Raw genomic sequence first — 19,600 nt, forward strand, 5'->3', positions numbered from 1 at the left:
CACTTTGTAATTATTAAGTAATCTAATGCAGTATTTTATTGAAATGTTACAGCTTTTTCAACTTAAAATATTTTCTTAAGTTTGGGAAGTTTTTCTATTTTTCTTGATTCTAGTCTCTATTTTCTCCATTCTTTCAGAATTCCTATTTCATATGGGAGTCTCTGGATGTTTCATCTGTATTTCTTAGCTATTTCCACAATTTCATATTTATTTTGGGGGATGAATTCTGGGAGAACACCTTGACTTGATTTTTCAGTTGACTCTTTTAGTCTCTGAGTATTTCCATTATAGTAATTGTTAAGCACTGTAAGGGTCTGAGATTTTACTCTACCTGTGAGTTGGCCTGCCACAGTTTCATGGATACTGGAAGAAGACATAAGATTCTTGGGTCAAAGACAAAGACAGCTTATTACCGCAGAATAGCAGTTGCCCAAGTATCAGCAGTTTTGTTGGTTTCTTGAGTCCTAGTTTCCGCAGGATGACAGAAAAGGGTCAGATCATACCTGCACACACAAGGGGCTGTGTGACAGGAGAGAAACTCTAAGCTTAGGTTACTGAGTCTTCTGTAAACATGTCTGCCCTCTGCTCCACAGGGAAATATTTTCACTGCACTAAATAGTAAACATGCCTTTCTCTGGAAAGAGTCTGTCTCTATTTTCCAAGGAGTTTACTAAATAAACATCCTTGAAAAGATGGTATAAAACAAAGGGCAGGTAGTACCTCACTGTACAGACATACATGAGACTGAAAGAGGATTTTCTCCAACACTAATTAACCTATATATTGAGTCTCTATTTGATTGATAACATTTTTGTTTTTAACAAATCTAGCTGCTTCCTTTTTGTTATAGCCAATTATGTTCTATGAGTGTGACAGATTCATAAATCTCTCTGAGAATACTGATGAAATATATTTTAAATTCTTTAACTGTTTCCACTTAAAAATTGTTCTTCAAGTGTTAGTTGTTTTTTGCGTTTGTTTTTTCCCTTTTGGGTGTTGCCTTTTCTTAAAAATTTAGTCATCCCTAATGTTTATTCAGATTTGTCTTTGAGGATCTCTGTTTACCTACCCTTCTGATTGCAGTGGCCTCCTTCTAGTCACTGTGAAGAAGGCAGGATGTGTGGCTAGACCATCTGTGTCCAATGCTCCTCTTCCGGGTTTTGCTTCTCATCTCCAGTGATGAGTTACCTGGGCACTTGGCCTGTTTCCGGGCCCCTTGCCGGCTCTGAGTTTCCTGTTTAGAACTCCTACTCCAGTGAAATACACTCAGCAATTTGTCTGGGACAAAACACTGGAGTCATACATTCACTTTCTTTTTCTTCTACAGCTGTCCTTATGGAGGCTCAGAGTTATTTCACACTCTGCTCTGCTTTGCTGCGCAGCCCTGACACTCACACCAGGCGTCCTCCTGGGGCGAGCAGTGATGTCTCTCTTGCTCGGTGTGGAGTGGCTCAGCTTCTTGTGAATGCAATTTCAAACATTAATTTCCTTGACAACAGTTCCAGAAATACTTCTTGTGATTTGCATTTGTTGATTCCAAAGTTGAAGTATCTCTGGAATTGCTTTTAATTTTGTGATTTTTCTCCTGCATGAATTTCTTCTGTTTCTTCTTGAGTTTTTTTTTTTTTTTACCAGTTATGGTTTCCTCTGTTCATTTATATCCACCAGTCCAACCCCAATTACTTTCTGACTTTGAAAAATTCCTCAAAACTCCTGGTTCATTGAAGTTATCCTTCCTTGTTTCTCAGGGGCGTGGACGACTTCTGTGTTTACCAACCTCTGTTTTCCTTTTACCATTAGGAGGGGCCATGTGACAGAGTTATGGCCAGTAGATTCTGAACAGGCGTGATAATGTATGCCTTTCCAGACTGGTTCCCAAAAATCCTTCCATATGATCCTCCTTGCCTTCTTCCCTGCCCCGCCCCCCATTCCCGGGCATTGGATGGACGTGGAGAAGGGACAGAACGACACTGCATGCACCACTCTGGGTCTGGCACTGGACATGGCATGGATAATAAAGGACTCTGATTGTTCTGTTTCATTGAGATTTGGTATTGTTTCATGCAGCAGTAAACCTACCCTGACAAAGACGAGAACTAATATGGGTTTATTCATTTTATCTTTTTCTGTTATTTCAGTGGATTTGCAGCAGTTTCAGTCCAACGTATCTGGACAAGTTTTTCCTCCAATTATGCTCCCTTTCTTTTGACAACAGATGCAGAATGAAAGCAATGCCTTCATTTGTTCAATAATCACCATGCTAAAAGCTGGGGATGCAATGGTGAATACACTCAAGGGGATCAGATCCAGGCAAGACAAGAAAACCAGACAAATATCCTCAGTGTGACATGTGCCAAAATCTGTACCATGGACATGCTTAGGGGCACATTGGGTGTGCATCAGCCCAGCTCTGCAGGACCAAGAAAAGCTTCCTGCAGTGAGTCCATCTATATTATGACCAAAAGAAAGTATAGGAGTTGACCAGGCAAAAGGGGCGGGTGTAGGTGGGGTAAAGTAGGTAATATGTTTCAGGCAGAGGAAGCAACTGAAAAGAACTTACAAGTTCAGGTTCTTCCAAGTAGTTCAAGATGTGTTGAGTGTGGGCAGGTTATGGGGTGGGGGGCATGGGCAAGTCAGGTGGGGGTTGAGATATGAGGCTGGAAAGATTATCAGGGTCCATTCACAGATATTCTTCTGAGTACATTAAGGAGTCAGCAGAGAAGCACCCCACAGACCTGGACAGTGGTCAGTTTGAGTTCTTCATCCCTGGCTTTCCCCCTGACCAGCTGTCCTTAGGATGGAGCCTCTGTTCTCCAACACTGGGTGGACTCTCTGTCCTCGCAAGAAAGGGGTCAACCTGCATCCAAATGGTAATTTCAAGTCGAGGTTTTTCTTTGCCCAAGAAAGTGAATTTGCATTTAAAATCATTTCTTATTATGAAATGAGAAACACTGTCCCCTGAAAAATCTATTTCAGGCCTCAGTGAACAAATATTTGCTTGGGGAGGGGATGAAGGTAGGGTAGACAGACAACCTTTAGAGCACCTGAAATCACACTAATAAGCCGGCTTCATCGCTGCTCAGAACCAGAATGCCAAATAGTCGGCCACTTTCCTCAGGGCCTTGCAAAGCTTTTTGCCTTCAGCTCCTTTGGGATTTCCAAGTATTTTTAGCCTGTTTACAGATAACATAATAGGCATGTCTGAGGAAAAGTTAAGGGAAACCACCCATGAAGCACATACCAGTTTGGAAGGCTGGTTATTCTTATATTCGTGAGAAATGGTCAGTTGTTTAGAAGGAACAAAAACACATCTGATTGTAGGACAGGCTCAGGGGTTCCACAGAGCACCCTCTGCCTCCCTCTGGCCCGGGAAGATTAGGCTGGGGTCCTTTATTTAGAGTGGGGGTCTTTACTGCACTCCATTCCACAGACCTCTCCTGATCTCTTGCTTCTCCTATCCTTTTCCTTCTCTTTTTGTATCTCCTTCTACTCCTTTCCCTTTTCTCCTTCCATTCTGTTTTGCTTTCTGCCTGTCTTCAGCCTTTGACAATGGGAAGCATTGCCCTAGACACTATCTCTTTGGAGGCCCTGAGTTTGGCCTGTAGTGTCCTGTAAAGTCAGTTTTATCCATTTGTGTAAATTTCCCAAGGAATCAAAACAAAACAAACCAATCTTCTCTGAGCTAATATTATATCACTGCACTATCATTTCCTTGATGGCAGGACCAAATTTCCTATGTCCTTTGTACTCCTGATCCACTACCTGCAATGATACTACACACAGGGAGGGCTTTCAGGACAGTTTTCATCCTGAATGTGAACAAAAAATGAACACAGCTTAGAGGAGATGCGCAGAAGCTTATCCTAAGACTTATTCTCACTCACAGGCATTTTCTTAACTGGTAGGTGCTAACTCCATGAACTGTGCAAAGAGACTGGATACATGTAGGCTATTTGCTAAGTAATCCACTGTAACTCTTGCATTTCTAAAGAGCATGAAATTTAAATAGAAGTAAGTTCTGTTAATTCAGTTGTCTATATTAAAAAAATAGTTTCCAAGGCTTTTCTATTCTATAGTAAGAAGATATTCACATTGCCATAAAACATATAGTGGAAAATAATAATTATACCATAAACAGAGCTCCATTCTTGCCCGTACACTGGGAAATAAAGTTTCAAATTCAGAAGTGATAAAGTGCTACCCCCTTCTCCCACTGCCGTATGTTTTCCTTGCTCCTTACATAAGCACTGTAGTCTATGATGCCCCCAGTCATAGGAGGCTCCCTGGAGCTGTGTGAGAAAGCAGAAGCACATGGTCCCTCTTGCAGTACTGGAGAAGGGCAAACAATAGATATGGAGGAGGTCCCTATGTGGCTTTTACTGCTCCATTCCTGGGCCCTAAAGTAGAGCAGAACAGTGTATAAGATGTATTTATTGTATATCTTGTATTTACTGTACGTAACAATTAATTGCAACTTTCCCATAATTCATGGCTAAATCATGCTCCCTTTGGATCACAGAAATGCTATATTTTGTTTTACTTTACTAAATATAATTTCTTAGAACTAAAATTCGCCCAAAGTAAAATATTTTATAAATTATTAAATGATCTATGGAGTTAGCTTCCCTACCCATCTTTAAAAGTAGCTCTCCAAGATCAGTGTTATTTTAGAAAGAAAGTAAATACACAGTGGATTTTTAGCCATTAAACATGGAATTTTTAAATATGTGCACTCATCATTAAATAAGTCAAATGTGTGGATAAAATTCAGCCAATTGTGCTGCTGTTTTTCATTTCTCCATTGGTAAGTTCTCTCCCCCTTCTCCAGTGTAGCTTGGTGGGAAATGGTCTGGTGTAATCAAACAATCACACATTTTGCAGTGCAATTAATATGCCATGTGACCTTAGGTAAGTTATCACTTTAAGCCTCAGGTTCTTCATTTTTAAAATAGGGGAAAATATGGAGGCTAAAATGAGATGACATACATCAAGCACTTGGCAAATAGAAAGTGTGCTGTGTAAGTGGAAGCTATTTTCACTGCTGTCATCCTAGTCCTCAGTGACATCTACTTTGACAGAAGGTGTCTTCTCACTATTTGGTATATGAAGGCATGGAGATAGAGTAATAGGCGGTGGTAGAGATTCCAGAAGCTGGTTATGTTTATATTCTTCCAACCATACAGCTTGTTCTGGTCTTGAGTCTTTTGCATTAGATGCCAGTGTTCATGAGGTTGTTTCATTCTTGTCATTCAAATCTCAGATTAAATGCTCTCTTCTTAAAGCGTTTTGATGATCCTAAGGTAGCCATCCATTTACTTTTGTTTTTTACTGTTTTTCTGCACATACCGCACAAGAACAGGGATCTCCTCAGCCTTGATCACTAGTTTCCCAGCCCCTAGAATAGTGCCTTACATATGATCAATGCACAGTAAATATTTTTCAAAGACTGAGTGTGCATTTCTGCTCAGAATTTGAATCATGTCTATTTTAAGATTTATTCTATTTCATTTCTCCTAACATACTATTCTATTTGTGTATCAATTGCCTTCAGTACACTGGAAAATAATATCTTTACTCATGGCTATATTCTATTTCTGTCTTTATGATGCTTGTTTCTTTTACTGGTGTTGGTATTTCTTATACATTCCTTAATATGAGGCTGAATACCCTGGAGTCTTTACTGCTCATATTCTAGTCTTTGTCTTGAGTTCATCATGTATTTTGCTAGATGGTGGTTCATTAATTTCTCATTAGAGCATCTTGAGCTCTCAACTCCCACTAAATTTCACATTAAGATTTTTCAACTTTTAACATTTCTCTATTCTTTCCCTTTTGTGGTTACATTTCTTCTGAATATTTTATCTCTCTGTATTATGGTGGCACATTTCAGAAGAGGAGCCCATTTTATCTTAGAGGGAAGAAAGGAGGATGATATAGCCCCACAGGACCTGGGGACAATTTTGCTGTAAGCTCTGGCAGAGAGGTGGAGCAGAGTCAGACAGGCCCCCTGGCAGGGCAAGGTTAGATGGGAGCAAAGAAGGGAGGAGCAATTTCACAGGTGACAGGGAGCTGCACTGCAGTGTCCCCTCACCTCTACTCCTCCCAGAAGCAGAATGTGTCCAAACTGACCAAATGGGGAGAGAGGAAAGCCACAGCCAAAACAGCAGGCTCATCCAGTTGCCTTAGGAACCGGCCTCTACTTCCTGCCAATGAAGTGAATGAAACTTGCAATCTCATTTTGTCTGATGGCAAGGAACAGGCATTAATGGTCAGTGTGACAAATGGACTCAGTTATGGGAAAAGACTTCCTACCTAACTATGAAGAAGTGAGAGCAACTAGGTTTCATTTTAAACATAGCAATTAGGCTTTCTCAATTAATGGTCTAAATCTATAGCTTAAAGCATTAGAATATGAAACTACAAAATGACTAAAATTATTCTTATCTGTCATTTTCTTGAAACAGTTTTTTCAGAACTACATTCTACATGCTATAACCCCATATAACACATTTATTAAATGTGAGGTGGACTTTACCTCACATTATCATAATTTACTTTAATTTTGTTGGTCATGAAAAAAAGGAAATCATTTTAGTACTGTTTTTCTTCATTCTTTTTGGCAATAGCATGATTTTGTAAAGTATAAAAGGTTTCCAAATAGATTATACCAATCAGATTGACATGGCTGCAAAAACTCAGAAGCACATGGTGCATAGAGAGAGCATGAGGATCCACTGAAGGTATTGTTAAGGACTAAGGATACTTATAATTTGCTTACTTGGTAGAGAAGGACAATCTCCACTACTAAATTCAAGCTTACTGCAGGAGCTTTAAAATGACTTGAGGCTTACTTCTCTCAGTGTGAAACCATACCCTTTACCCCTGCAGTGACCTTGTGTGTTCTTTTTCTCCAAAGAGTGAATTCATGATGACCCAATACAATAGTAAAGCTGTTAAGTTGCCAGACTTCTGGTGGCAGCCAGAAATAAAAATAAGGTAAAAGTATAGATAACTGTGAAACAATTTGGACTCAGTAGTTAATCTCAACAAAAAATTGACCAGAGACTCAGAGCCAAACTGAATGATTCAATTACAAATCCTTTCTTTTCCTTATTGGAAAAGAAATAGTAAAGAGGGGAATGGCCAACCTGAAACACATAGAGAAGAAATGAGCTAACCTAAAAGTTACCAAAATACTAGTTTTTATCACAACATTAAAATAAACATACCAGAAAGAGATTGTGTGTCACAGACTAGAGTGGGAGTCACTATTACCTCAGGGCTATTTGACTTCTTGCAGGAAGGGGCTTAGGTCATCTAGATAGATCCTTTCCTACCCTGAGGCCACACCAGAGAAAACTGTTTGGAAAGAGTATTATATTGGAAAGAAGAGTAGACAGACTTCTTTCTAGTGGACAAATTCTCCTTTTTGCTAAGACATAACTTTTATATATATATATATATATATATCTTCCTATATGTAATTTAACATTTATATCTATCATGGGGATATAAATATAATATTTATTTATATTAAATATAAATATAGATACTTCTACATAGTATATATAATATGTATAAATTTACACACACACACACACATACACACACACACACGGGAAAGGAGACTGATTTCTTCAGTCCAGCTTCTGCCTGCCACCTCTACCACCTTGCCTGAAATTAGGAATCTACACTATAGTGTACCCCTATACTTCACTGTCGCCTCTGTCACTTATTTAGTCTATACATATTTTTTCCTTAATCATACACCCTGAGTCCATTTCTTAGTCACATTAGCAACCCCTTCCTCCCCACCTCCTGCATTTCTTGTCTTCATGAAGGGGAGGCATTGGTTTGTCACCTTCTCCATTACTGCAGACAGGTTTCTCAGGCTTGCTGACTCCTTGTCTACTTCTATGAGTAGAAGCTCTACGTTTCCAGGAAAAGATACATGTTAGTTACATCTCTTAATTCCCCCAACTTTTCTCTCAAAATTTAATACTCTTATGCTGTGATTTGTGGATGTATTTCTTCCTTAACGCATTTCTGGCAGTCCACAGTCACCAGGGTCAAGTATGTCTGTCCTTCGGGCTGGGGCCTCCCAGATCATCAGCTGCACATTTCATATACCTGTTGTGTGTTTACTAGCTGGAGGCTTCTGAACTCAGGTTCCTCTACAGTTTCCAGTGATACCAAAGAAAGAACAAAAACTAGTGACATCAAGTTGACATTTTCTATGATCTTCTAATGGTGGGAGTATAAATTAGCAAATGGTACAAACAAGCTTGGAGTCCAAAACAATCATTATAGAGTTAATCCCTTAGGTATAATAAAGAAATATAAAAGAATTAGAATACAAATACAGAACAAGGAAAATTAAAAATGATTTTAATGGAATCATTACTCTCCAAAAAGCTAGTATTTTATTTGGACTTCCAGTAATTTCCAGGAAATTTGTCAATTGTATATTTTCATGCATATGTTTTCCAGTGCTTTATTTTCTCTGGTTTAATGACATTTTTCCTGGTGCCTACTGCTAGTGATGGATTTCCATGTAGGTTTTTGACCCTAAATATTACCTATCTTCTTTATTCCCAATCTGAGAATTTCTCACCAAGAAGGAAGTCTCCTCCTCATTGCCTTAACTCTATGGGTACCTGAAGGTAGCAATCCATAAGACATTTAGCTCCAGGACATACATTCTGGAAACACAAGAGGCTTGTCAGGAGTAAGTGGTATATACATAGTTCCAAAAAGAATAGAGAAATATGGCTTGCTGATTACAGATGGTGAGCAGCAGTTTACCAATATATTCATCTGAAGGTGTGTTCCAGTGAATTGTTCTTTTAATTTTTTTTAAGCAGCAAGAAAAAAGTAAATACAGAGGCATTTCTAATTCAGTAGATCTGGGGGGAGGTTTGAGAGTCTGCATTTCTAACAAGTGACCCTGAGGCTGTTGTTCAGACTTCACTTGGTGCACCTTGGTTTTATTTCAACAGTCATGTCAGAAAATGTGCTATATGAGCCATCACACAGCTCACAATCATCAGAGAATCTACTACTTTCGTATTTACTTTTTGCCAGCTTGGGGGACAGAGGGGAAAGCATACAACAAAGTTGAAAGTATGTACTTAGGTGAATTGAGAATGGCAAGGTAAGGGCTTGAGAGTTTTAATTTTATTGATATGGTAGGGTGATTTCCTTTTGTTTCAAAGGGTAAAGCAACGGTTCTCAATCTTCACTGTGTTTCAGAATAACCTGGAGCTCCCCTACAGATTCTGATTCAGTAGGTCCTAGACTGGATGCATGAGTCTCCACGTTTATCCAACATCCTGGATAATTCTGAAGCAGATTTTCTAAGGAGTCATACTGTACATGATAATGATTTTAGAAGGATAAAATAGAAATCCAAGTGGAAACTTAATTCTATTTGGGGGAGAAATCACGGATGCTATTGGGCATATTCTTTTTAGAGTTGTACACAGAAAGTTGGGCACTTTCTGTGCCCAAGAGCAGGGAGCAAGGGTTTAGGATTTTTTAAAAGAAGAGGCAGGTAAGGAAGCAGATCAGAGATTAACACAGAAGACAGGAGGCAGTGAAGACCAAATGAGCTGATCAGCTAAGAGGGGATGTGTTCTTTGTTTGTGTGCTCAAGACCAAATGTGCTAAGGAAGAAATCTGGATGAGGGAATACTTTTTACTTTTAAACAGAGAGCTAGCAGAGAAGTTGTCTTTTCAAAAGTCAAATGTGAAAAGACAGAAAGTATGAATGGATGGCAGACCAAGGAGAGGGAGAGTGGGAATGGAAGCCACTGGGCGTTAAGGACATGTCAACATGAGATTTCAGTGGCAACATGGGCATGAAATACTGAAAGTATAGCCAGTACAGACCTGGGGAAAGAACTATACATACTCTACCTATTCAAGCATAATTAGAAAGAATGCAAATACTACTCTGTATGTGTATTTTTATATATGAATGCACTTCTGTATGTGAAAGAGAGTAAGAGAGAGAGAGAGAATAAACAGAGAGGACAGTAAAACACTGGGCCAGTGGCAACCTGTTTGACTATCATCAGTGTGTCTGAGTGTTCTGTTTTCTCATCAGGCATCAGGAGTGTCAAGGAGCTGATTTTTCTAAACGTGTTCACTTGTATTAATAACAGAAGTAAATGTGGAAATTCTTGCAAGGTCAGGCTTTAGAAGGAAAAAGGAAAAAATATTTATGCACTGAGTAAATGTTTTCCTGTCTTTGGAGCAGCATAGCATCTTATTTTTAGTTCTGCCTTGTGCATATGTGTGTGTATACACAAGATGGGATTTTTACAAATACTTCATCTTGTCATTTAGTTCCCCCCAAATTGCATTCTCACTTGAGTTCAGATCTCTCCTTTCACTGCTGCTTCACCTGAAAGGTCTTTCTTTTTCCTTTCCTACCTGAACTCTATCTTGACAAACTAGCTCAAGACCCACCCTTTCTACAAGATTTTCCCTGAGCATCGGAGAGTTTACCAACCTTCTCTATCTCTGAATTTAAATTATAGACAAGGATTACCTTCTTTGCATCCCCCTATTCTCCTGAGCTCAAGCATAAAATGTTTGCATTCAGGAAGTTTCCAATAAATTATTGTTTGATGAATTAGTAAAGAAAGTATAGATTGAATCCTCTGGTAATGGAAACTTCTGGCTTCCTCTCCAGCATCCATTCTACCCCACCCTGTCCCATCATGTAATAGCTACTGATTGGGTCGGCTGACTCCTCTCCTCACACCATAGCTCCAGGAATGGGCCTTGATTGCTTGAACCAATCTGTATAATTCTATCCCTCAGGTTACAGTGATGGGTTGAGTAGAGGCCCATGATCTGACCTGGTCCAATCAGCACGAAGCTCCAGACATTAGCTAGTCCATAATGGGGAGAATTACTCTCCCTTTATGGATCTGCGGTGTGCAGATGTAATGACTGGAACTATTGGAATCTGTTCACTAATGTTGGGGAAGGCAGCTTGAGGGTAAAGCCAACCCTGGGGAGAAAGCAGAGCATCACTCAGAATGGGAGTCAAAAGTCTGATCAAACCACGCTAAAGCCACTGCCACCCGTGAAGGTTTGAGCCAATATATTCCCTTTATGGCTTAAGCCAAGGAATGAGATTTTTCTATTACTAAAATGCCTCCCTATTTTGTTAAGTCCCCAGTATTTATAAACCTTTGGAACAAAATATGTAATTTATCTTCTTGCAACTGAATTCATTTAGGGTCTTAGCAGCAATCTTGGATAGCATTTATTACCCTCATAATAAGAGCATTATATATTTCTGCTGCCTATGCTGATTCTAACCAGTCATACTCACAAGTGGTAAAATAATAAATTTGAGAGTAGTTTCTACCGTCATTTCTGTTCAAGATGATCAGTGTTCTTATGTACTTAGTACTGATACAGACTTCTTTTATTAATTTATAACATTTCCTGAACACTTAGATCCATTCTAATTGTGTGTAGACAGATATATGGTGCACATAGGCCTTTGCAAAGAGATTCTGTTTAACATTCCTCAGTGTTTATGGCAATATATTAAATGTAGATAGATACCTTTTCGATGAAACTGAAGAGACCCCAGCAGACATATGGATTTTAGCATTTCTGTTGTGTACATTTCTAAGCAACACTGCAGTTGGATGTAAAGCCGGCAGATTTCTGGGTGGATCTCCCCATCTTCCGGGCTGCAACAGAATGACAGACAAAAGCTGTAAACATTCTCAAGATTTCACTCAACAGCCATATTTCTCAGTGCTGAGAGGGAAAAATGCTCAATAAACATTCCTTAAAGCCTTAAGTCTAAAACACAGGACTTCCTGCTTTCAAACCTATGACCATAGTTCTTACATAAGTGGTTTTCTGACTAACAGCTCTTTATTTTTTTTCCCTTCAGCATCACATTTCTTCTGGGAGCTTAAAATCATAAATGTTTAAGTACTTGAAAATATTAGACATTTTTAATTTAACTATTGGAACAAATTTGTAAAATATATTTAAACCATAAGACTATCTTAGTCGGCAAAAAGAGATTAAAGACTCTTTATTTTTAAAGAAACCAACGAAGAACCATTCAATTTCCAGTTATAAGATGGTTCTTTAATATTAAGGCCGTTGTATAACAGGACTAGAGAGCCAAGATACAAATAATGTTTATCAAGTTCTTTTGTTTCAGTCCAAAGGATATTCCTGTATGGTTTGCTTTAGTTAACTTATGCAAGGCCAAATGTTCTTAATGAAAAAATTAAAACTTAATGAGAAAAGAGAAAAGTAATACAATCTATTAATCATGCTTAACAATCTAAAGCTAAATAAATACTGAATTTTTTCTCTAAAATTTATTCTAAAGTCCTTGAGTCTTTCTCAATTAACTGTGGTAAAATGTATAGAAGTGAATATGATAAAACATGGAGTGGTCACTTTTATTTTTTAAGAGGAGGGAAGTTGTCAGTAAAACTTTCTTTTTTATATGCAACTAAAATAGTTTGTGTTGAATAGAGCAAATTAAATAAAAAGGGTAAAATGTAGGGATAGATTAGAAATGGAAGGCACCTACCAGTGAACTTTGTCAAATGTCCTGATGTGTTATCTTTACTTTTATTACCATACAGTTAAATTGCATGACATCTAGTTAAATTATGTAGCATTTGGATTTGATTCCTTTGTGAAGTGGCCAGTGGAAAAATGTCAAGGGCAATTATCAGAAAAGTTACCTTCATTTTAAGTTTTGGAATCATAGTAAAAAGAATCTGTATTTACATAGCAACATACAGTGATAATTATTTTTCCTTTTCAATACTCAGTGAGTCAGACTTTATATGGCTTTTATAACACAGGAAAATGCGAAATTCTTCACCTCTATACCAGTGATGCCTGTAAAGTTATTCTGTCTTTCCTGTGTTGGACAGAACAAAGTGCGTCCAAAGAGCTTACCTGCAAAATTTGGCTTTATCTAAAAAATGAAAGACTGCATTGCTTTCTCACTTGTAACTCACGGATCCAGCCCTAGGCCAACATTGGAAGCAAGTATATCTTTGGCGAAAGTCCCAGATTTTCTTTCAGAGCTTCCTCCCACAGGTGCCTTCCACCCACTAGCTGTCCCCCTGCTACCTGGAGTTCTTCCCCTCCCTCCTACACACACACACACACACACACACACACACACACACACACATACGTTTCATGATTTCATATCAGCTTGAGCCTTTCAAAATGCCTCTGACTGTGGCCCTTCTCCTCATGGCCCTGCTAGATGCTGAAAGAATAATGTGGATTAATAGTTTATGTAATAAAAAGTGATCCTAGCATATGACTTGCTAAATACATTGATTTTATCTGAAGATAGTGTCTTTTCCTGAAGGCAGGCTAGAGGGAAAACCTTCAGTCAGGCAGGTCTTTGAGGTGTGGCTTTATCATCCCAATCACAGCTGCCTATTGTCACCTATGCATAACACTGGCCTGGTGGTTCATATGTGTTTAAAGAAAACCTACAATCTGTGACATGTATTATACATCTGATGAGTGGATCAGTATCCTACCCAGTCATGGAGTATTCTTATGTGCTTAGCAGTTGAGTTCCAAAAATATGCAAACTTCATAGATACGTGACATTTTACATAACTTTAACAAATGATTACCGTATTAACATATGTTAAGAGCCAGAATATTTTATTGTTTTACAGCTAGACAGAAATAAGAAAGTGTATTAGTGCTTCTGAAAAATGGAAAGTCAGAACAGAGATTACAATGCCTAATTTACAACACTTCCTCTGATGCCACCTGCCTAATGCTTCCATAACCAATGGATAATCTAGAAACTGTAAAACCATCCTGCCCTTCCTAAAAGTCATGACAAGGAATTGAATAGGTGCCACCAGAATATAACCTGCCTAGCAAAAATCAACTGATGCTAAAGTTGCATTCTAAATTCTTCTGGTTAGACAATTTATACGTATACTTGTAGAGTATCCTTGAACATCCCGGAAAGTTTAAATAAAGAAAAAGAAAGGAACTAGTTAAAAATAATAGGAAAAGTTAAGATACCATTTATATTAGTGTTTCACGAGATAACTTGACCAGATTTATACAACATCTCCCGTTTTAAGACTCTGAGTTGTAACACTGCTACTGATCGCATAAAAAGACAAGTTGTCAAATGGGTTATCATATGTCTAATGTTACAAGTAGTGAACTGAAATATATTTTTGAGAAGCACTAAGAGCATTTAGGTTATTTTTATAACAAATAAACAAGAGTTAGAGCATGGAGAATGGAAGAAAAGCTAAGAAAACAGTAGTTAAAAGCTTGAAACTTCCTAGGGATAAATTATAAGGCCTGAGGAAGAATTTACATGAAAACAAGGTTAGGCCTATGGATTTCCTCCAGGAACTGGAAGCGACATAACTTGAAGGTAAATTTACCACATATTACTTATGCTTATTCTAAAATGATTCACCCTATGTGAATCTATGATTAGATTTATGAGGGTCACTCCTCTGGTGATGTTCACTTAATTCAGTCAAAGAATTTTATAAGTTAGGGTTGTGATTATTTATTTTTCTATTGAGCATAAGCAAAGAGATAACTGGATCATTTTGATTGATTTGAAACCCTAGTATTAATAGAAATCACCCTAAAGTCAACTTCAACAACAGTCCAGAGATTTTGAGCTCTAGTTGAATCCAAAAACATTTACAATAACCACCACATTATGCATCATTGAATCAACACAAGGATAAGAATAAATCATATGGCTTAAGAAACTTGAACTGGGGTAGTAGCAGGGGGACATGAATACAGATTTGCCAAAGTTGCCCCTTGATAATGAAAATGCTCTCTATTGTGGATTTTTTTTATTTAGTCATTCAAAAAGTAATATGGTATATGGTAAATGCTTCCCAGAATGGCTGAAATTAAAGAGACTGACAACAGCAAATATTGGTGATGGTGTGGAGCAACAGAGACTCATGAATTGTTGGTAGGAGTTAAAATGGTACAACTCCTTTGAAAAAAGTCCTGCAAACATCTTATAAAACTAAACATATATCTACCCTATGACCTGGCAATTACATTTCTAAGTATGTACCCAAGGGAAATGAAAACATATATTCACAAGATCTCTATGAGTGTTCACAGTAGTTTTAATGAACTACTTTAATGAACACAGTAGTTTTAATGGAAACAGGCCAAGTGTCTGTCAAGAGGCAAGTGGACACAGAAGCTAGTATATTCCCACAGTAGGATAATACTCAACAATTCAAAGGAGTAAACTCCTATACATAAAACAACATGGGTGAATTTCAAACACACAATCTTGAGTTAGAAAATACTTACACAGAAGAGTAAATACTGTGGGATCCCATTTATGTGAAGTTCTAGAGTGAATAAAACCAACTGATAGTGATAAAAAATAGGACAGTGATGGGGAGGGAATTGACTGGGAAGGGGCATGTGGGCAGAGAACTTTCTGGGGTGAGATGACATTATATATCTCGATAGAGGCTTGAGTTATGGGGGTATATACATTTGGCAAAACTTCCTGAGTGCTCACTTCAGATTTGTGCATTTGATTATTTGTAAATTGCACAAAAAAACCCATAAACAAATATTGAACTCTAATATGCATGCTAAACTATTTCAGGGTAAAGTTTACTGGGCTTTTCAACTTCAGAAAAATAGTATGGGTTGCTGGTTGGATAGAGGGGTGAATAGAGAGGGTGATATGTGGTATAGCCAATATAATAAAATGTTAATCGTAGAATTTAGGTGACAGGTATTTATGGACATCTGACGATTTACAGTTTCCCAAATAATTAACATGTGTAAATTGAACAAAACAACTGGGAAGCTTTACAATTAGTTAGGTCAAATTAAGGAGTTAACACGCTGGGGATTTTAGTTATGAAACACCTTGGCCCTGCGTTGTCTGCTCTTTTGTTGAGATTGCCAAACTTTGGTATTCTGTGCAGCTGCTAATAGCCTTTAAATACCAGCAAAATGTTTGTTGTTTTGAAAGTCAGTCCCTAATGTAATAGTTTATATATTTAGCTGAAGGCACCAAGACATAATGAAAATGAGTTCTGGAGTCAGAAAACTTAGAGATCTATGTATAGACTTTGCTGCTTAGAGTTGTGATCTTAGGAAAACTACTTGAACTTCTCTGAAACTCAGTTTCCTCAGCTGTAAACTAGCATAACAACTATTGATGACTTAGTATCTCAAGATTGTTGCAAGGATCGGATAAGCTCATGTGTGGGAAAACAAGTGAAAACTGTGAAGAACTGTTAGAAATTGGCTGCAATCCATCTTAACCTATAGAAGTTGTGTTTACTTAGCCTTATGCTTGTGTATATCTTTAATTTTACATTTTTTCTGCTATTCTATAACATTCTTTATTTGCTTACATCTCCCAAATATGGACTTTGGTTAAACAAACATGCCATTAAGCTGAGGAAAAAAGGTATGACCCTTTGACAACCGCCCAGTGTTTCACAGACTTCAGTGACGACAGATAAACACTTGGAGTTTGTCAGCTACCAGAGATGGAAACCAGAGCTCCTATTGCAGCAAATATATCCAGGTTTCCCCTTTTGGAATCAATTTGGTTGTTGGCTGTTAGGCCAAATGGCAAAGACAGACTCAGAAAGCCAAGGGAATGGAGGAAGGAGATGATAACCTTGGATTTATATTTCAGAGCAAATAGCTAGTAGGGAAAAGGATCAACTGACTTGCTCAAAGCTAGTAATCTCCAGATACCTCTTCCAATACCCCCAGTGGTTTCTTCTTTCCTTCCTAATTCTGTGTCAAATTATGTGACAGCTTCACAGTCTAGCCTTCATTTGGTTTCTATGAAGGAGACTTTTCAAGGTGGCCCCATGAGCTTACATAGTTAACAGATAGAGGGCAGAGAGGGCACAAATGTGTGTGTGTGTGTGTGTGTGTGACCCAGTTATCATTTTAGGTTTCAAATTCTTAAAAGTAACTACAGGATCTGTCCAAGTTCATAATTGCAGAACAGATGCCAGGTACTTACTAAATGACTCCACTCTTTAATACCAAAATAAGCACTGCCATAAAAAAAGAGAAGCCCAGTCTATCAGAAGAACAGAAATGAGACCCTTTTCAACATATCTATCTATATATGAAAGTTGACTCTCCCTATTGTCTCCATTTTTCTCACAACCTTCCTTAAGTGAGGTTTTATGAAACTTGTGTTTTAGGTGGTAGCTTCCTGTATTTTCTTCATAGAAAGTCCTAGCAAGCTTGGTTCCCCTGGGAGCCTTTGAAGGAGTAATTGCGGTAATTCTTCTCACCTCACAGTGTTATTTCATGGGAACATATGGCTGGCTGACTTCTTTTGCCAGTGAACAAGGGTCAGGATCAAACTTTGCCCTGGAGCTATTCAGGTTTAGTCAGAAATGAAACAACTTTAAACAGCACAGTGAAACTTTCAGGGCAGCCGAGTTATCTTCTAGTGCCTACCTTGGGGACCCTCACACAAAGCAATGGGGCTTAGGTAACATCTTTGAGAGGATTTTTGGTCTTCATCTCCTTGTTGCTTTTAGTTGGCTCCTGGCCGGACTTGGACATGTCCCCATGACCCAGTTGGGAGAGTTGATACATAATAGGTAGCATTACCAAGCTCCTTATTAGTTTTTTCCATTTAAAGAACAAAAGCTGTATTTAAATATATTTTGACACTTAAAAAAAATTGAACAGCCATCAGTTTCCTGACATGATGATACTTATAATGGAATAAGATGAAAAACATTACTATTGAATTGTAAACCATCTTTCATTTACATTAAATGTCTCTATTTAAGGCAATCCTGGGGAAACCTGGGAACAGATGGTGCCTTTTGCTATGATACTAATGGGGCTTTCAGGGCATTTCTCAGGACGTTGGGGGATGAAGGAGCTAAGCGGCTGTGCATCACTTCTTTCTCTTGATACTTGAAACTTGTTTAACATAGGTCAGGAGAAAACTTAACATTTACAAGGCAATATTTCTTCAACCTCCAATTTACGAGGCAATATTTCTTCAACCTCCAAAATATCTTTCTTATACTGTCTTGACCTTTCCCCCTACCCTTCTGTCCTTTCTGGCTTGAGAATCTCTTTGCATTTCCCCTCTGATTCTCTCAATGTTTTTCTCCTTTTGGTATTTGGTTGGGAGTTAGACGCAGTCTGTAAACAGCCGTTAGGTCCTGTTCTGCCAGGTCCTGTGGTTCTTACAGCCCCCAGAGAGGCCTGTGGCTGCTGGAGTCTGAGGCTTGGATTCCTGAATCTGCAGGAACAGCCAGCACCATGGTTACATGGCTACAGCGCAGCCCTATCCCACGGACTACAGTGAGGATCAGTTTATTTTTAAATTAAAGAAGCATATGTATGTTTCCACATGTTAATTGGAAAGTATTTCTTACATCAAAAAAAATCAAGATTTTCAGTCTCTAATGCTTACTGTTTTCACCTGATACCAATGATCTTCAAAGGTCAATTATTATTCAGTTACTTATGTGTTACACTGGAAAGAATCAGCTCATTAATTTTTATTATATTCAAAGTTGGGTCATTAATTGCAGCATGTACTTAATTCCTGCTCTTATCCACTGGAATTTTAGGCTCATTATACTCAACTAACTGTTGGTTTACCTAAATGATATTTAACCCTTCATTCTTAATTATATTATTAAGTTAGATGATGCTGTATTTCTTTTTAGCTAAATTTAGCCTTCATCAATATTGCCAAAACAATGACATGGCTTTGAAACAACCTGAGATAACTGGGCTGAGCAAAATTAACTCATTCAGTTAATCCAAGAGAGAATTTCTGATGAAAAAGATTTCCTCATCTCATTCAACTGTAAAGGCACAGTGTGTTGATTGACACATTAATAATGAGTGATGACGTATCAGTTGTGCAGTTATAGAATGACTAACTGTCAACTCCCTGTGGTTGTGAGCGCCAGTGGCCTTACATGTGAGACACTGCTTATCTAGAGCAAGGTCCAGGGAGTGACAAAAGAACAGGAGTGAGCAAGCTGTGGCCCACATGGGTGTGAAATTCTTTTTAGACTCACAAGAGGATTAAACCAGGAAGGCTGGAGGGTTTAGAAATAGGGGAGAAAGATGGCACCTGTTTCTATACTAACAGCAAATGCGTAAGGCTTCTGCTGTGTGCCACAGCTTTTGTGCTGCCAGTTCAGTTCGTGGCTTCACTCCTCAGTGTCTCAGTGTGCATGAAGGACCTTGAGAAGAGCTGGAACTTTTATAGCATTTTACAGTCTACTTTTTCAGCTTCAGGCTCTACCCAACACTAAAGGTTCTTCAAGTATCATATCTAACCAGATTCTGTCGTGCTCTTCTGTCCTTCTGTTGGCATGCAGAGATAGTTTGTATTTTTGCATTAACTCTCAAAAGATGACACTCGTGCCAACTTGGAAATGTGCATTTCTAGCCAGAGGTAACAGCTGTTTTCTACAAAAATGCAAAAGTTCTATGTAAACAGGTGAGACTAGTATCTACATACATGGAAAATACCATATTCTCCCAAGAGTTTCTTCACTGG

The 19,600-nt window shown here is 38.3% G+C and overlaps 1 protein-coding gene across 1 annotated transcript in view; it reads right to left on the bottom strand.

Moving 5' to 3' along the window:
• RGS7BP (regulator of G protein signaling 7 binding protein) overlaps nt 1-19,600 on the bottom strand; it is a 97,417-nt gene that overhangs the window by 27,304 nt on the left and 50,513 nt on the right. Inside the window, exon 3 of the mRNA XM_017665398.3 lies at nt 11,590-11,720. Within this exon, the coding sequence (XP_017520887.1) occupies nt 11,590-11,720 (131 nt within the window). The remainder of the gene's footprint in view (nt 1-11,589; nt 11,721-19,600) is intronic.

The sequence above is a fragment of the Manis javanica genome, chromosome 1 (assembly GCF_040802235.1).
Source record: "Manis javanica isolate MJ-LG chromosome 1, MJ_LKY, whole genome shotgun sequence".
In the NCBI taxonomy this organism is placed as follows: Eukaryota; Metazoa; Chordata; class Mammalia; order Pholidota; family Manidae; genus Manis; species Manis javanica.